The sequence below is a fragment of the Topomyia yanbarensis genome, chromosome 3, assembly GCF_030247195.1.
Source record: "Topomyia yanbarensis strain Yona2022 chromosome 3, ASM3024719v1, whole genome shotgun sequence".
Classification (NCBI taxonomy): domain Eukaryota; kingdom Metazoa; phylum Arthropoda; class Insecta; order Diptera; family Culicidae; genus Topomyia; species Topomyia yanbarensis.
Genome location: NC_080672.1, coordinates 386,677,691 through 386,692,926, shown reverse-complemented (window position 1 = coordinate 386,692,926; position 15,236 = coordinate 386,677,691). Strand labels below are relative to the sequence as shown.

The 15,236-nt window shown below is 37.3% G+C and overlaps 1 protein-coding gene across 1 annotated transcript in view; it reads right to left on the bottom strand.

The window, feature by feature from the left end:
- Nucleotides 1–15,236, bottom strand: part of LOC131691624 (protein anachronism) — a 46,724-nt gene that overhangs the window by 9,517 nt on the left and 21,971 nt on the right. Inside the window, exons 2-4 of the mRNA XM_058978159.1 lie at nt 2,358–2,585; nt 2,159–2,286; nt 1,868–2,092 (exon numbers count right to left, since the gene is read on the bottom strand). Of these exons, the coding sequence (XP_058834142.1) occupies nt 1,868–2,092; nt 2,159–2,286; nt 2,358–2,585 (581 nt within the window). The remainder of the gene's footprint in view (nt 1–1,867; nt 2,093–2,158; nt 2,287–2,357; nt 2,586–15,236) is intronic.

Below are 15,236 nucleotides of genomic sequence, written 5' to 3'. Positions count from 1 at the left end.
CTCCTCCACTTTGAACATTTTTAAGTTCCTGTTTATATGCGGAATCAAGAACCGTCGTAGGTGTCGCCAATACAACTTTTGTTAGTTATTATTGATCTAGACTGGCAAATCCAAGTAATGTTGCACTCATCTTAACAAGTTTTGCATCATTTTGAAATCGTGGCTGTACCAGTTTTTATGGAAAATTATTATATGATCGCGCTCTTGAATCCGTAACTCCGGAAGCGGAACTCCGATCGACAAAAAATTCAATAGTTGCGCTTTTGATTTGAGAATAACTTTGTATAAATCGAGCTAGCCATCTCTGAGAAACAGCCGTGAATTTTTTGCCACATACACACATTCATACACACACAAAAATTTTCCGATCTCGACGAACTGAATCAAATGGTATATGATACTCGGTAAAAGGTACAACTATTCTTGTTCGTATAAAACAACTGTTAACTGATCTTGCTGTGATCTCATCAGAATCACAACTTCTGCTCTAAAAGGACGTCATAAATTACAATTCATTAGATGTGAACACAAGAAGTGTTTCATTTTTTGACTTCGTGCCTATATATTGCTCGAATATGCTACCACATATTGAAGAAACCGATGAAGAGACTAAATAAGAATGAAATCCTACTTGTAGTCACGGCTCACATAAACAAGGTTTTCTACTCCGCGAATGTCAGTTTTCAGTGACGTCAAAGCAATCGTTCAGATAAACAAATTGATTCCTCGAATGTTGATAATTGACAATATTTTAGCTCTTTTTGTGAAAAAAATGTGCAAAGGATTCTTGACGTAAATTATGCCCTAATTACACTAGGCACAGTGAACAATCAGTACATATATGTGAATATTACCGAAAATTGAAAATTGGGAACGAAATTGGGAATAGAAAACGGATCTAACCGTAATTTCCTGCAAAGGTTTTGGACATCGGCATAACTTCCTTATGACCTATCAGGTGCGAATCATTCGTTAGCAGCAAACAATATATGAATTTCATCTAATTGTTTTCGCCAACGATTTCTATGATGTCCGCTAGTCAAATGTTGACACTCTAAGGAGCTATCCTAGTATATGCAAGCTGTGCTTATAGTCAAAGTCTGCCATATTTTCCAGTCCTAGTAGGCTAGGATTCACATGTTCGGTAATGTAAAATTGCTTGCCATTCCAATCTCAACCCGCAACTAATGATGGCCCTTACAAAGAAAGATGATCACATTTTCGTTTTCTGTCCCATCAGCAAACTACTCCTGGGTGTTCGAATATGGATGCACTGCCGCCCGTTCGAAAGGTCTCCTGATAGCGATAGGCAGTGGACGATAATCTAACCCGCGCGATAGCTCAATTTTCCACCAAAACGCACAGAAAATTGCATATTGGCTGTCGCAAGGGAAATCTAACACCCCACGCTTGGATGTACCTTCAGAGACGAGCCAAGAGTTTGATAAACAACTAACGTGGGAACAACGCGACTTTGGAATGTGTTTTCGTGTCCGGTTTCCTCTAGCAAACCCGACCAAAGACCTGAACAACGATCCTTCGCTTGCGCTCGAGTGGCGTTTGGTTACCTCCAAACAGCGCCATCCACTGTGTCAGGACAGACATTTCCGTCCACGGAAGACGCGATTTCCGTGATACCCGAAGCAAGGTTTAAGGTTGTCGTGTGCGGAAGAATCAATAGGTGGCCCTCACGGTGAATGTGATACTTATTATCAGAGAGTTCCGACGGCGACGTCAACGGAGACTATCTTTGTTCGTAGTTTCTAAGAATTCCTATTGAGGTAGAGTATGGTCACTCAAGAGGTTTGAAACATAAAACGTATGATGAACGGTTAGAAGGATAAAAAGCACAAAAACACACACTTACCGTTTGATTTACTTGCCTCGGAGCAGTCGGTCGGTTGGAAGAACCGAGAAGCTGACAAAGTATTGTCATCTTGATCCTGGACGTCGATGGCGATTCCGAAATTACGGTTTGGCTTATCCCACAGTTTAACCGCCAGCAGAGTGTCCAATGTGATCCATCCACGGAAGTTGCGGGTGATGGTGATGCTACTGCAGATTCGCTTCTTGCGCTCTGTGGACGAATTGTCTAAAGTGGAAGGAGTCTTAGCATTTCGAGCTCAACACCGGAACCAGCGGGGTGAGAATAACCTACCTTTGCTCTTCTTGCGCCAGTACACGGACGCGGTGACACGAATCATTTGCTCAGCCGGATCCTTGCAGTTATCGGATTCACGACGGTTCCATCCCTCCGTTGAATTGCTACCGCCATTCATATACAATCTAAACGTGTTCGCAGCGGATCAGGTTTTAGTAAACAAAGCGATTAAAGGAGCAGGAGTAAATTGACCTACCTTAAAACCGCCGAACTGACCGAAGTGTAAGGCTTGCTATGGGGAAGACGAAAGAAAAGATTCCAAGTGTAGTCGTCGTCCCAGAAGCTCTGGTTGGTGTGCTTCGGCAGGTCACACACGGCAGAAAACGCCATCTCGTGGGTTGCACCCATGTGACCGAAGGTGTCATTTCGCATCAAGTTCGATTCAATGTTGTGTTTGATGTTACCAATGATGTGCTCTTCGATGCTGTGGATAAAGAATGAAAAAAGTTTAAAAGTGCACTACAACAAGAATATATTTAATAATTGAACTACATCAGAACCAATAACAGCCTTTTCTTTAAATAACAAAAAGTTGACGTTATTCGGTAGATTACTTGAAATGCTTAATCTCGAGCAAATTTCTAATTTTCCCGCAGCCAGCTGGCCAGCGCAGCATTTTTCAAACGAGAAAAACCCACCTCATCGACATTTTTTTCTCCAACATATCAACATTCCCAGAGTGCCCCGCCGACGGAGACACTTGCCCTCCCAAGACCCCAAGACGGAACGTCCTTAACCGGTTCAAATTCGTCACATCGACACATCAATCTCATTCATGCTGCTCCCAGACAGTGGCTAGACGACTACGCGGTAAACCCAACCATCACCACCATCACCCCCCTTCCGGCCCATCACCCAGACTTCTCAAACGTTCCAGGCATTCGCAGACACCGAAGCCGTAGTAGCTATAAATAGTTGTTTATTCTGCGCGGCCTATGAACAACCTTCTACGACTGCTGGTGCTGCTGCTGATGATGATGCTGCTGCTGCAACTCTAGCTCCGGAGGTGCAGTTAAGCTATTTAGTTCTGCACTTTCAATTGCAAACTATCGCCTGACTTTGCCGACACCACATATGAAGTTAATCGGCTGCAGTCAGTTTCGGCTCAGGGGTGGAAAGCGAGTAGCGAGGGAGGCGGCACTGTAGGAGCTGGCCGGGCTTCTGGTGCAGACAGAAACATCATCACACACAGTGCCTCGCTATGACCACGCGGCCGGTTCCGCCAGGGATGCAGCCCCCGGGGGATATAATTAGCTAATTGGACCAACGACGAATGGCGACGACGACGACCGGCGTTACTGTTGAGTAGTAATGAGCAAGCTACGGCCCACTCCAGCCGCATCGCGAGGGCACGTTCCGTTTTGTTCTACGTATGTTACGAGGCTTGAACAGCATGCGGAACGATAAATATATATGTAGATACATACAGCATACAGCAAAAGGCCGCGGTGCAGGAAAATAACTAAAGTAAACAACTATGTTAGAGCCAGTTACTGTTCAGCAAGAGATTCCCAAACGGCTGGGAGAGAAGGATCCGGTCTGGCTGATGGGAGCTATGACTAGAAATTGTATCTAGACAAGCGAAGAAAAGGAATTGTCGCGGTTATCGTCTAGCCACTTGAAATTGCACAGCGAGGAGTGCCAGATTTGATTGAATTAGCGAGTGTCATTGGTCACGTTCTATGGTTGCCGTTTTTTGCAATTATCGTAGATTGAGAGTAGGAAAGTTACTTAGCTCTGGACGCGCGCGATTCAATTAGGTAAATGGAACGGTATGAAAGTAGTAGTTTTTTTTCTTACGTCAAATAGTAGCAAAACGAACTGGAGAAACTGATGATCATTTAATAACACTCAGCTAGCATAGTTTGGTTATAAGGCAATACTCGTTATAAGGTAATATTCGCTGTTCAAATGTGAAGATAGTTGATGCCATTCTTCAAAAAATGTGATCGATTTGTGTCCGCAGTTGCAGTTTTCTTGAAAAAATAAAAAGAATCATTTTCTAATTTGCAGATGAAGAATAAGTTATATCTATTCAAAAAAGGCTGTAGATCATACAGACGTACGTTCCTGCAACCAATAAAATAACTTCCTTCCATCAGCGCAGTCGAAAATTTGGTTAGAGAGTATTTTTGCATAATTGGTAGAATTTTTAAAACTTACTCAAATACAAACTGAGCCCTTACCTCTCTGAAGTAGGTTGAATGAGATTAGATTAGTATTTCTTATATGAAAATGTCCAGGGCATCGGTTGCAGATCGTTAGAAGGATCACACTACATGTGCGAACCATTTTTACTCTAAATCTTCCCATAACTCTAGTTTGAAATTTAACTTGACTCTACGTCTCGAAAGGAGGCTGATTGCGGTTTATCAAAAGTAGTCTTTTTTATGAAATTAAACTTCAGAACAAAGTCCTGTTTTATAAGTATAGTATTTTAGGGTCACCGCAACATATTTATTTCGCGGACTTGTTGAAAGTCTTGTTTTGCCTTAATTTTTCGTACAGCTACAAATATTTTCAATTGCACTCGAAAAATGAAAAATTACGGCTGTTCAAAAACAGTGTTCATTGCGTAACTTTTTGCATGTGTAAGTTTGCTAATATTATATACCTATGTATAATAAGCAATTTTTTGAGAACTTGGATTAAATTTTGCTAAGAAGAGATATAGCAAAAAATCGGAGCTTGCTTTTAAAACACATTTTATCTAGTCAAAAATACTGTCAAAATCCAGAACCAAATGAGCAAAGCGAAAAACATTATACGATTTATGAAAAGATGTATCCACAATAGAATTTAGTGTTCATGTCCTCATTTTTCTATCGGGTTCGAAAGGATAAAAATGTAAGGGAGATGGCCCAATGGTGGACGAACTTTGCCAGCGCCTAAGCAATTTTAAATGTAAACTAACTCAAGTTTACCTACATATGCTCTGGGGTTGTATTTATTTGAAAGAGTTTTCAATTCCACAACTAAAACAAATCCGTACATGTGAGTTAAACCTCTACTTTTTGCATAATGTAAATAAAGAAACGCTACATAAGACCCAATAGCTGCGGTAGTGATCTTATATCTTATCTTATGTTCCTATATTTTTTCTATCTGTTTTTCCACATAGGTTATTTCGTACCAGTTTAACAAATATAAGGATTCGTACATTAAACATTATCAAATTCTAGTAGTATAAGAACATTTATTAATTTATTTTCAGTTTTTTTGTTTAACAGTTATGTGTTCGACAGGGTACCTGGCTATCATTTCATATTTAAAAACAATGAAATCCCAGTATTCTTCCCCAAGCTGGGAATTGGTATTAGTGATATCGTAGAACATCACCAAGCTTAGCATTTGTGGGAATAAAATTGATGAAGTGGGAAACTAGGGCCTGAGGAAGGGCTTCTTATTCATTTCTACATAGTCTGAAAGATGATGAGGTAATCAATTGTAATTTTAATTTAATTTACGTAATTTTCGTAATCTGTTGTCACTTTGAAGTCAAACTATTCAAAAATGACGCCAATAGATTGGATGGAAAAAATATGTTGCATATTCCAAATCTGTGTATATAGAGAATAGAAAGAAACATAAGTTTCTAGTTAATTTATCTTTGATATCAGTGGTAGCTGGAGTAAAAGAGTAGGTGATTAAAAAGTGAGCCACAATGAGAATATGTGAGCAGCAGTGGAAACGAAAGAGAATACATCTATCCGTAGGGGAATTATGGTTAAAACTTACACCTTAAGCCTAACATTTTTTCTGGGTTACCACAAAACCAATAAAACTATAGTTTCTATTCAGAATTCTTCTTCAGAAAATTCTTAACAAGGCTTAGTATTGTCCCGCTTCAAAAAATTATTTCATTAAAAATTATTGGTTGAAAAACACGAAAAACAAAGTGTTTTTGTCTAGGCACTGTGGGTAAAACCGACACCCCATAGAGGTAAGATCGACACCCCCTTTAATTTATATTCAGTCCACTTTTTTATTGAAAATGTGTTATGCGTGAGTATTAAAATGTGAGTATGTGTGATGCAATCATGTGCTTTTTGTAGCTTCATCATATAGTAAGGGGAATAGAGTTCGAAACCGTAGTACGTGATTATTTCTTGATATGGATATTTCCAAAAAAAATCTTACGCACATCATTTCAACCGTCAGTGTCATTTTATTTCGTAAGAGAAGATTTGCAAGCGTTTTACATTCTGCTAATAGGATTCATTCACTTAAAGTGACACTTCTTGGTAAAACTACCTTGTTCAGACTTTGATTTTTCGGGAATCTGATCATCAACGATCTACTGGGGTATACAAAAGATCATTGTCTCACTGTGATAAAGTACATCTAAGACAAAACCAAGAGAACACTAGAAATTCGGTTTGATGAGATTTTTGCAGAAATAGCAAAAGTTTCGATAGAATCTGATAAGAAAAATTCCAATTATTGATTTTTAGAGAGACTTATAAGAAATAATCACAATACAAGTATTTCTGTATATTTCTTCTATTACTATGTATGCTAATAGTGTAAGTGAAGTGGCACAAAGATCCTCAGCCTTTTGTAATGAGTCGCGAGTAAACACAGCCATCTTAACAGCGTGTCGGTTTTACCCTAATCAAAGGGTGTCGGTTTTACCCCAACAGCGAGATTTTTTTAACCCTAGAACGTTGCACTGGGGTACAAATATACCCCACGCCTTCTTTGGAGCTGTGTGAAGACGAGAGTTCGACATTTACCGACCTAGGACCCTAACCATGATTCAATTTAGAGTTCCTAGTTAGAGTAGGAAAAGGTGGTAAAGCTAATTTGCTTTTGGCCTTCGTTGAAGCAGGAGTCAAAGTGGGGGTGGGATAGGGTAAACAGGTCTAATACGCCCCCCTCAAGCAAAAATAGCTATATTTCACCATTCGACACTATGATCTTCGCACCAACTGCTCTAATTTATTCCTATATTAGTTAGAAATTAGTAGTATTTTTTATTAAAAACATCCTGATACAAGTATTATTAAACATTTTTCAAAGATGCCTAAATTCTAGTTTTTTCTTTCAACCAGGGCAAAATGCCCCCGGTTACAGTGTAATATGCCCCACAACAATGTAATATATCCCACAGCAATCGGTGAGTATGCCCCACAACAATGCGTGGGGCGTTTTCGTCGGTGATGAGCTATTGTGAATGCATGAATAATTCTACACGCACATATAGTTTTAAGCCAAGCAAAAAACTAAGATAGTAGCTATAATATTCTAGTAAGCTACTTGAAATAGTTCCATCAAATCCGACTGTTTCTAATTGGTTGTAATGGTATTGGAAAAAGTAGGAGCTTACATCAAAATAGCTCATTTGAAACTTTTGTGTATATTGGTGTTTTGCAACATATTAAAAATACCAATCTAACTTAGTACGTTGATTTCATAAAACGATGCTGTTATCAGTCATTTTTACTTTTTAGATAATTCAGAAATCATTGGAATTGAAGAGGAGCATTCTGCCCCGGTGGGGCGTATTATACCCTTTTACCCTACATTTGTACACCAGTGTGCGGTTGCAGTTAGCGTGTCGTCAGGTTTCGTGCTGTCAGGAAAAATGTGACTCGTGGAAATTGCATTTTATATACTGGTTATTTTACAACCTAAATAACAATTAGTTTTATATAAACGATTTTAATCATTGATTAATTTAATTTAGTTTTGAAGTAGAAAAAAATCGTTCTCATTTTGGCTGATTTTTATAGTTTTATTGTTTATATTTTATAGTTTTTCAAAACAATGGCTCGCAAGTATAATTTACACACAGTAACTGCTGTAACAGTAAACCCATTTCGTGGTATTTTCCAAAACCCGATTTTTAAATTTTCACTCTTTCAAATAATTGCACTTTTTCAAAAATATCGAAATTCCATTTTATACCATTTCTAGACTATTCTTTCGACTTTTAGAAGAATTTTTTTCAAATCGGTTGAAAAATCGCAAATTTATAGTACACTCCAAAAAATAATGAAATTCGAACAACATTGAATCAAAAATTTGAAAGTTGCGTTAAAATCAATTGGAGCATCAAACAGCATAAAATTTTACACTTTCATTCGTGTAATATTACATGTCATTGATTTTACAGCAGTATTCGATTAAAAATACTTTAAAGTGCATTGATTTTCCATTTAAAGAAACTGTAATTTTCAATCCACGTGTAAAATTATAATAAAATTCGTTGAAGAAAGCACGACAATTCGTGTGTATTTGTGGTGGAACTTAATTTTACCTTTATATTCATGAAAATAAACTAAAAATTACAAAATATTTTTTGCTGTGTAATTTTTGTGAAAAAAGACAAAATCGCGATTTTTTACTTCTTTTTTGTTCAAATCAATTTATGTATCATTCATTCAATAAATTCCGTTCTTTGACTTAAACAGCTGTTTTCGCAATTAAAAAACGAAGAAAATTATGTATTATACATTTCGTTTATTTGCATTTTTACCTGTGTAAATTGCGATCAATCGCGTGGGGTACATTTGTACCAGTGCAACGTTCTAGGGTGGAAAACGCAAGTGCAACGCATATTGCTAATTTTCTTAATGAGAATGTCGCCATTTTGAATATGGGTCCCCCATCTTAGATTTAAACATCATGCTCACGGTATGCTTCAAGAATGTCATGAAAAATTCGCCATTTTGAATTTTGGGTCATCATCTTGTATTTATAAATGGCAGCAAACCCTGATTTTAGACCTCTAGACATCTTCACCGTTACGAATATATCCAAATTGCAAGGTTTCATATGATAAAGGGTGAGTGGATAATTATTGTGACAAACTTGCGTAATATTTTTCATGCTTGACGGGAATTAACCAAACTTGGCTAGTTTCTCTTTAGATACAATTGTTTTCATCTACTCAGCTGAGTAGCTTGGAGTGAGATTCCGGTCGAGATGGAGAAAAATCACCAAATCATTCGCGAAAGGATTTTGTTCTGCCACACACAAAGTTCCAGGTTGTCGCATCGTACCTTGAGAAAAGTAATGAATGTAAATCCTTCGACCGCCTCAAAGGTTGCCGAAAGGTTCTAGGGACGGATAACAGTGGGCCATAAGCCAGGAGCTGGATGAAAACCTGGATCAACGTGTAAAATATCGAGAATGTACTGATTGCTCACTTCAAGCAGAATCCACAGAAGATAACCTGAATAGTGGCCGAAGTGGCACAGTTTCTTCAACCGGAAAAAATCAGAATCCGAACATTTCGACGTCAAAAAAATTATGTTTCGCAATGTTTCGTCCAATGGGCACAGAAACGATTCTGTTTGAAAACGCACAAGGTTCAGGACTTCCCCAATCGGAGCGAACACCAGCAGAGTTTTTTCCAATACGCGTGCTCGGAAACATTACACAATGCTGAAAACGAAAAATCGGTGCTACGTCATTGATGATGAAACCTACATCAAAGCGGATTGCAAGCAGTTGCCCGGACAGGAAATTTCACAGGTAATAACAAATGTTCTGTGGATGAAATTAAACGGAAAAAGCTATCGAAATTCGCTTCGAAATATTTGATTTGGAAGGCCATATGCAGTTAAGGCAATCGCAGTCAACCATTCGCGACCAAGGCACTATAAATGGAATGATTTAAAAAACCGAAGGCATCGATATCCAAGTAACAATTGCAGTTTTATAGCACGGCATAAGTGCAATCTAAGTTTCATGCGTAGTTATAAACTTCACCATGCTAAAAATAATTACATTGAGTGGTTGTTTAAGACGAATTGTTAGGGAGAGGCAGCTATTAAATTTAGTTCTTCCATTTTTTACCTCTAGACATTTCTCCGTACAAAAAATACACTTATTGCTTATTAGAGAATGTCGCCATTTTGAATGTAGGTCTTCCATTTTAGATTTAAACATCCGCATAATATAAGTTATGAACGTCCAGAAACGTACTCCATTCAAACCACGTTATGACCGTCATGAAATATTCGCCATTTTGAATCTTGAGTCGTCATACTGTATTTATAAATGGCAGCAAACCTCGATGTTACACCTCTAGATATCTTCATCATATATCAAATATATCAAAATTGCAGAGTTTCCTATGATAAAGAGTGAGTGGATAAATTATTGTGACACTTTCAAACTTGCATATCCAAATTTGCCTAATTTTTCTTTAGATATAATTGTTTACATCTGCTTGGCTATGTAGCTCTGAGTCAGATTCTAGTCGAGATGGAAGAAAATCAGCAAATCTTTCGCGGAAGGATTCTGTTCACTCATATACAAAGTCCCAGGTTGCCGCATCGCACCTTGGGAAAACTGATGGATGTACATCAAACGACCGCCTCAAAGGTCCTCGAACGGTTCCAGGAACGGTTAAAAGTTGGCCATAAGCAAAAGGGATCGGGAAAAAGCAAGAATCCGCACAATACGACGTGGGACTTGGCCAAAAAACTTGATGTTTCACAATGTTTCATCCAGAGAACAAAGAAACGATCCTGATTCGAAATGCACAAGGTCCAAAACTTCTCAAATCGGAAGAAACACGAGCAGAGTTCTGCCAAAATGCACGCTCGGAGACTCTACACGATTTTGCATTTGATTCGGCAGGCCATATGCAGTTAAGGCAATCGTAGTGAACTATTCGTGAGCAAAGATACCATAAATGGTGAGATTAAAAAAAGAGCACGGCACAAGTGCAATCAAAGTTTCATGCGTGGTTATAGAACTGTTATAAAACCACAATTGTAATTAAGGGTACACAGCTTTTGCCATGCACAATCGAATATCGTTGTTTTAGATCGATTAGCCTTTATACTACCACTCTAAACCCGTGCAGGAGTCGAATGTGCTTAATACTATAGATTTTCTACCGAAAGACATCAATCTACCAAACTGTCCTGAACTCGGTCGTAGGGGAAAGGCTATTAGGCTACGGTAAAGCACGAATTACGAAAGACTAAAGGGTAGGGCATTGCAAAATAAATTTTTTTTTGAATTCTCAAAGACCCCCCCCTCTCATATTGTGACAAATGTCAAAGTAAGCTCAGATGCCAAATTTCACATCATTTGGACAATTTTAGACCCCCGCCCACTTCGATTAAAATTTTTTGAAATTGGTAGTATGGGAACATATGGAGGAAAAATACAATAAATGCTATAACTCTTGAAGTAGCAATCAGAAAATTGCAATTTATACCTCTTTTGAAAGGAAGTAATCTTAGTATTTGAACGTAGATATTTTTGTTTCTAGGAAAATATGGGAAAGTTTGGTACTGGGTCATTTTGGCCCCAAAATCCCATATGTTTCAAGATTTTTCTGCTCCGTGACGCAAATTATACATATTTTGTAGTTTTTCTAATGTGAAAAAATCTAAGAAATCGAATGGAACCCTTTTGACCTTAGTCCGAATACGAGAAGTTGGGGTTATAGGGCTTTTTGTCATTCATATTAAATTTTATCATTTTCTCATACATATATCTCTATTATTCTTCAATCAATTTTCCTAAATGTAACTTGTTGAACGTGTAAAATTCTGAGGAATAAAACAAAAATAAAAACGTTAGAGTTAAAATTCAGAAACATCAAACTTTTGGATATTTGCTCTACAAATCTCTTTTTTTCATGATTTGTCCTAATACCTCAACTTTCCATATTTTTCCAGGAATGAAACTTTTCTCATGTGATCCCTAAGCATATTTTAAACTAAAAGTAGTAAATCAAATAAGAATTTTGTTGTTAAATGGAGTTAATATATGCGATTTCATGATAAAAATGTGAAATCGACACTATATGTCAGATAATTTGATGTTCCTAAATTTTACGGGTAACGAATCTATTTTTGGTATAATCCTAAGGATTTTTCACGTTCAACAAGGTATAGTTTATGAAAATTGAGTGAAGAATAATAGAGATATATGCACGAGAAAACGATGAAGTTTAATATGAATGACAAAAGGCCATTTAACCCCAACTTCTCGTATTTGGACAAAAGTCAAAAAGGCTCCGATCGATTTTTGAGATTTTTTTTACATTAGAAAAACTATAAAATATGTATGATTTGCATCACGGAGTAGAAAAATCATTTAAAATATGGGATTTTGGGGCCAAAATGACCCAGTACCCTACTTTCCCGTATTTTTCTAGAAACAGAAATATCTTCATTCAAATACTAAGATTATTTCCTTTCAAAAGAGGTATTAATTGTAATTTTCTGATTGCTACTTCAAAAGTTATAGCATTTATTGCATTTTTCCTCCATATTTTCCCATACTACCAATTTCAAAAAATTTCAAGCGAAGTGGGCGGGGGTCTAAAATTGTCCAAATGATGTGAAATTTGGCATCTGAGCTTACTTTGACATTTGTCACAATATGAGAGGGGGGGCCTTTGAGAATTAAAAAAAAAAAATTTTTTTGCAATGCCCTACTAAAGGGAGTATGACAAGGAAATGATGAAGAAGTGGGGAAAAACTGAGAAAAACGACTGTACAAGATCTGATGGAGAGCGGCAATCGCAAATGAAGAGTATTTTACTCAAAATCATTCTAAAGTTTAACCGACATATGTAAGCTGAAATAATTGCATATTTACTAACCAATCTAAATCATGGCGATAATCGCTGACTGACCCTTTAAATCTGTTTATCTTGTTTGCTTTTGTAAAAGAATAGTGAATAAAGTTATGAAGAAACTAATTTTAAGCCTCTTCCTTATAAAATGGTCTATAACTTTAGAACTATTAAGCTAGAATACGATGTCTTTATAAATTATGCTATAATAGCTGTAATTTTATTATCTTTATCTAAATTACTATGGAATATAAATTTTGTATGTCACTTGTAGGTGAATTATTCACTGAACAGCGTATTCCTGTAGAAGCACATTTATAACAACTTTTCTAACAACACAAAGGAAACAACTTTTCCGAACAAACTATACACAATTAATTTTAAGCGCGGAAATGATGTTTTATAGCACTGTGCAACGCTATTACGACACATTTCAGTTATTTTCCAGGACAGATCAAATGATGATTAATTTGAATAGAGTATCATGCAAATAGTTAAGGGGCAAACGTAAAAATGATGATATATGTAATTGAAGAGAAAAAATCATGTTCGGAGTTCTAATGAAACACTAAGACATAGTTATACTTAAGCTGACCAACTATGAAGAAAAAATCCGTACACCATACCGCAACGAAGCGAAATCGCTCACCACGCTCAGCCAAACAGTCTGCAGAGTGTACGGATTTTTTCGTCAGAGTTGGTCAGCTTAGTTATACTTATATTTATACTAGATGTTGATTGCTCCAAGAGCTGGCGAGGAAAGAGAATGAATCAATTACTATTTATATCGTACATAATTACCTATCTGAGGGATTGTCCTTACGACCAATGCCAATCCTATCGATCATTTATTTGTACCACAGTTTATTGATAGAACTGATCTTGATATACTACAAGTCTCTCATTATTAGGCACGTCTATTTTTTTAAAAAAAGGCCTCAATATTTATAATATTTTTACACCTTTCCAAAAAAAATCAGGTAATATCGAATAGGAATGAGCAGGATATTAAATTGGGTCAACTGCATTTGATTGAAACTGTGTCGAAAAAAATTTAATAACAAAAATGGCGAATTTATTATGAAAGCACCTTGTTTGGCAAGCTACTTGCAGCTGCGGATTAAAAATTGAAGGGTAAAGCGGGTATCTGAGAAACGACTAGTCGCATATTCGAGCACTAGCTGTGTAATTTTCAATAACATTAAGAACTTGCTACGAAGTATGTTCAAACAAAAGGTCAAGTTTTGTACCAGACTTAGTTGCAAAACTTTGCCTTATAACAGTGACTGATTTTGGATCAGGGGTGAGATACGTCCTCATCAAAGAATAAAAATGTGCGGAACAAGTAGCTCTCTCTCCACTCAATCTCGCACTCTTTTCCCAGGGCAAAGCAACCATTATATGTCACGCTTGTGAGCTTGTTGGCGTTTCAAATGTACGCTTCTGTCACAATACATCTCATACAAACTATATGGCGACCCTGATTACAAACACATTTAAGTGTCCAGCGTTTGAGAATCGGAAACAAATAACAGTTATGCTGTTGCGAATTGTGTTTACTTTTATGTGTAATTCGACTGAAGAATTTGATTCTCATTGGACTCCTAGTGTAATCAGAAAGAATTTTGGAGACGCTGACATTTTGATTTTCGTAAAGTTCTTGTGACCTGACCGACAAATTTCAATTCTGCTTTGGATCATTCTTACTTGCCAAAAAATAAACAAATACCAAATTTACAGAAACACCTTCTTTATTTTGCAGAATTAAATGAAAAATTGCTTTCAGTTTTAAATCAACACATAAATATTAAATATTTAGGCAATACCTGCATTATCTCCTAATGAAAATATGCCCAGGTATGTATCGCTCCGAACATATACATATACACCCAAGCTTTACTATTTTTCGCCCCTTTTCTGCGTCTATATTTACCGTGTATTAAAAACTGTCTTTACATATTCCAGCGTCTGAAACATTCTCACAAGATTGATTTTCTAGCTAATTATATAGTTCCACTAGTTAAGTTTGATCCGCAATTTCTATCTGTGTATATGAGACATACGCAATTTAGGAGGAGAAAGAGTTCTTGTTAAATGTCTTAAATCGCTTTGTAGTCGGCACTAGTTAATCATGTTCTGAATACTCATCAAAAAAGCGGCTCTATCAACCCTAACCAACGTACAGCCAGCACCAACGACTACAACCCAGTAAATAAAAAAAAATCCCGCATCCTCCTGTTATGAAACACTTTTCCCATCCTTTTCTAAACACTTCAGCGACCTTGACATTGAAACTGCATCCCGGCAGCCGAATCCACTTAATGCACGAGCGTTGTGACGATGACGATGTTTGATGCTGGTTTGGCTGCACCGCTCAGACGATAACGACAACCCAACCCCAGCCGGTGATGGCGGCATGCAGGGATGGCAGCGGCGGCTGAGATACCGGTAAACACAAAACACAGCCGCAATGTGTTCGGACTCCGCAGCGGCAGCTGCACCACCACCAGTAGTAGTCGT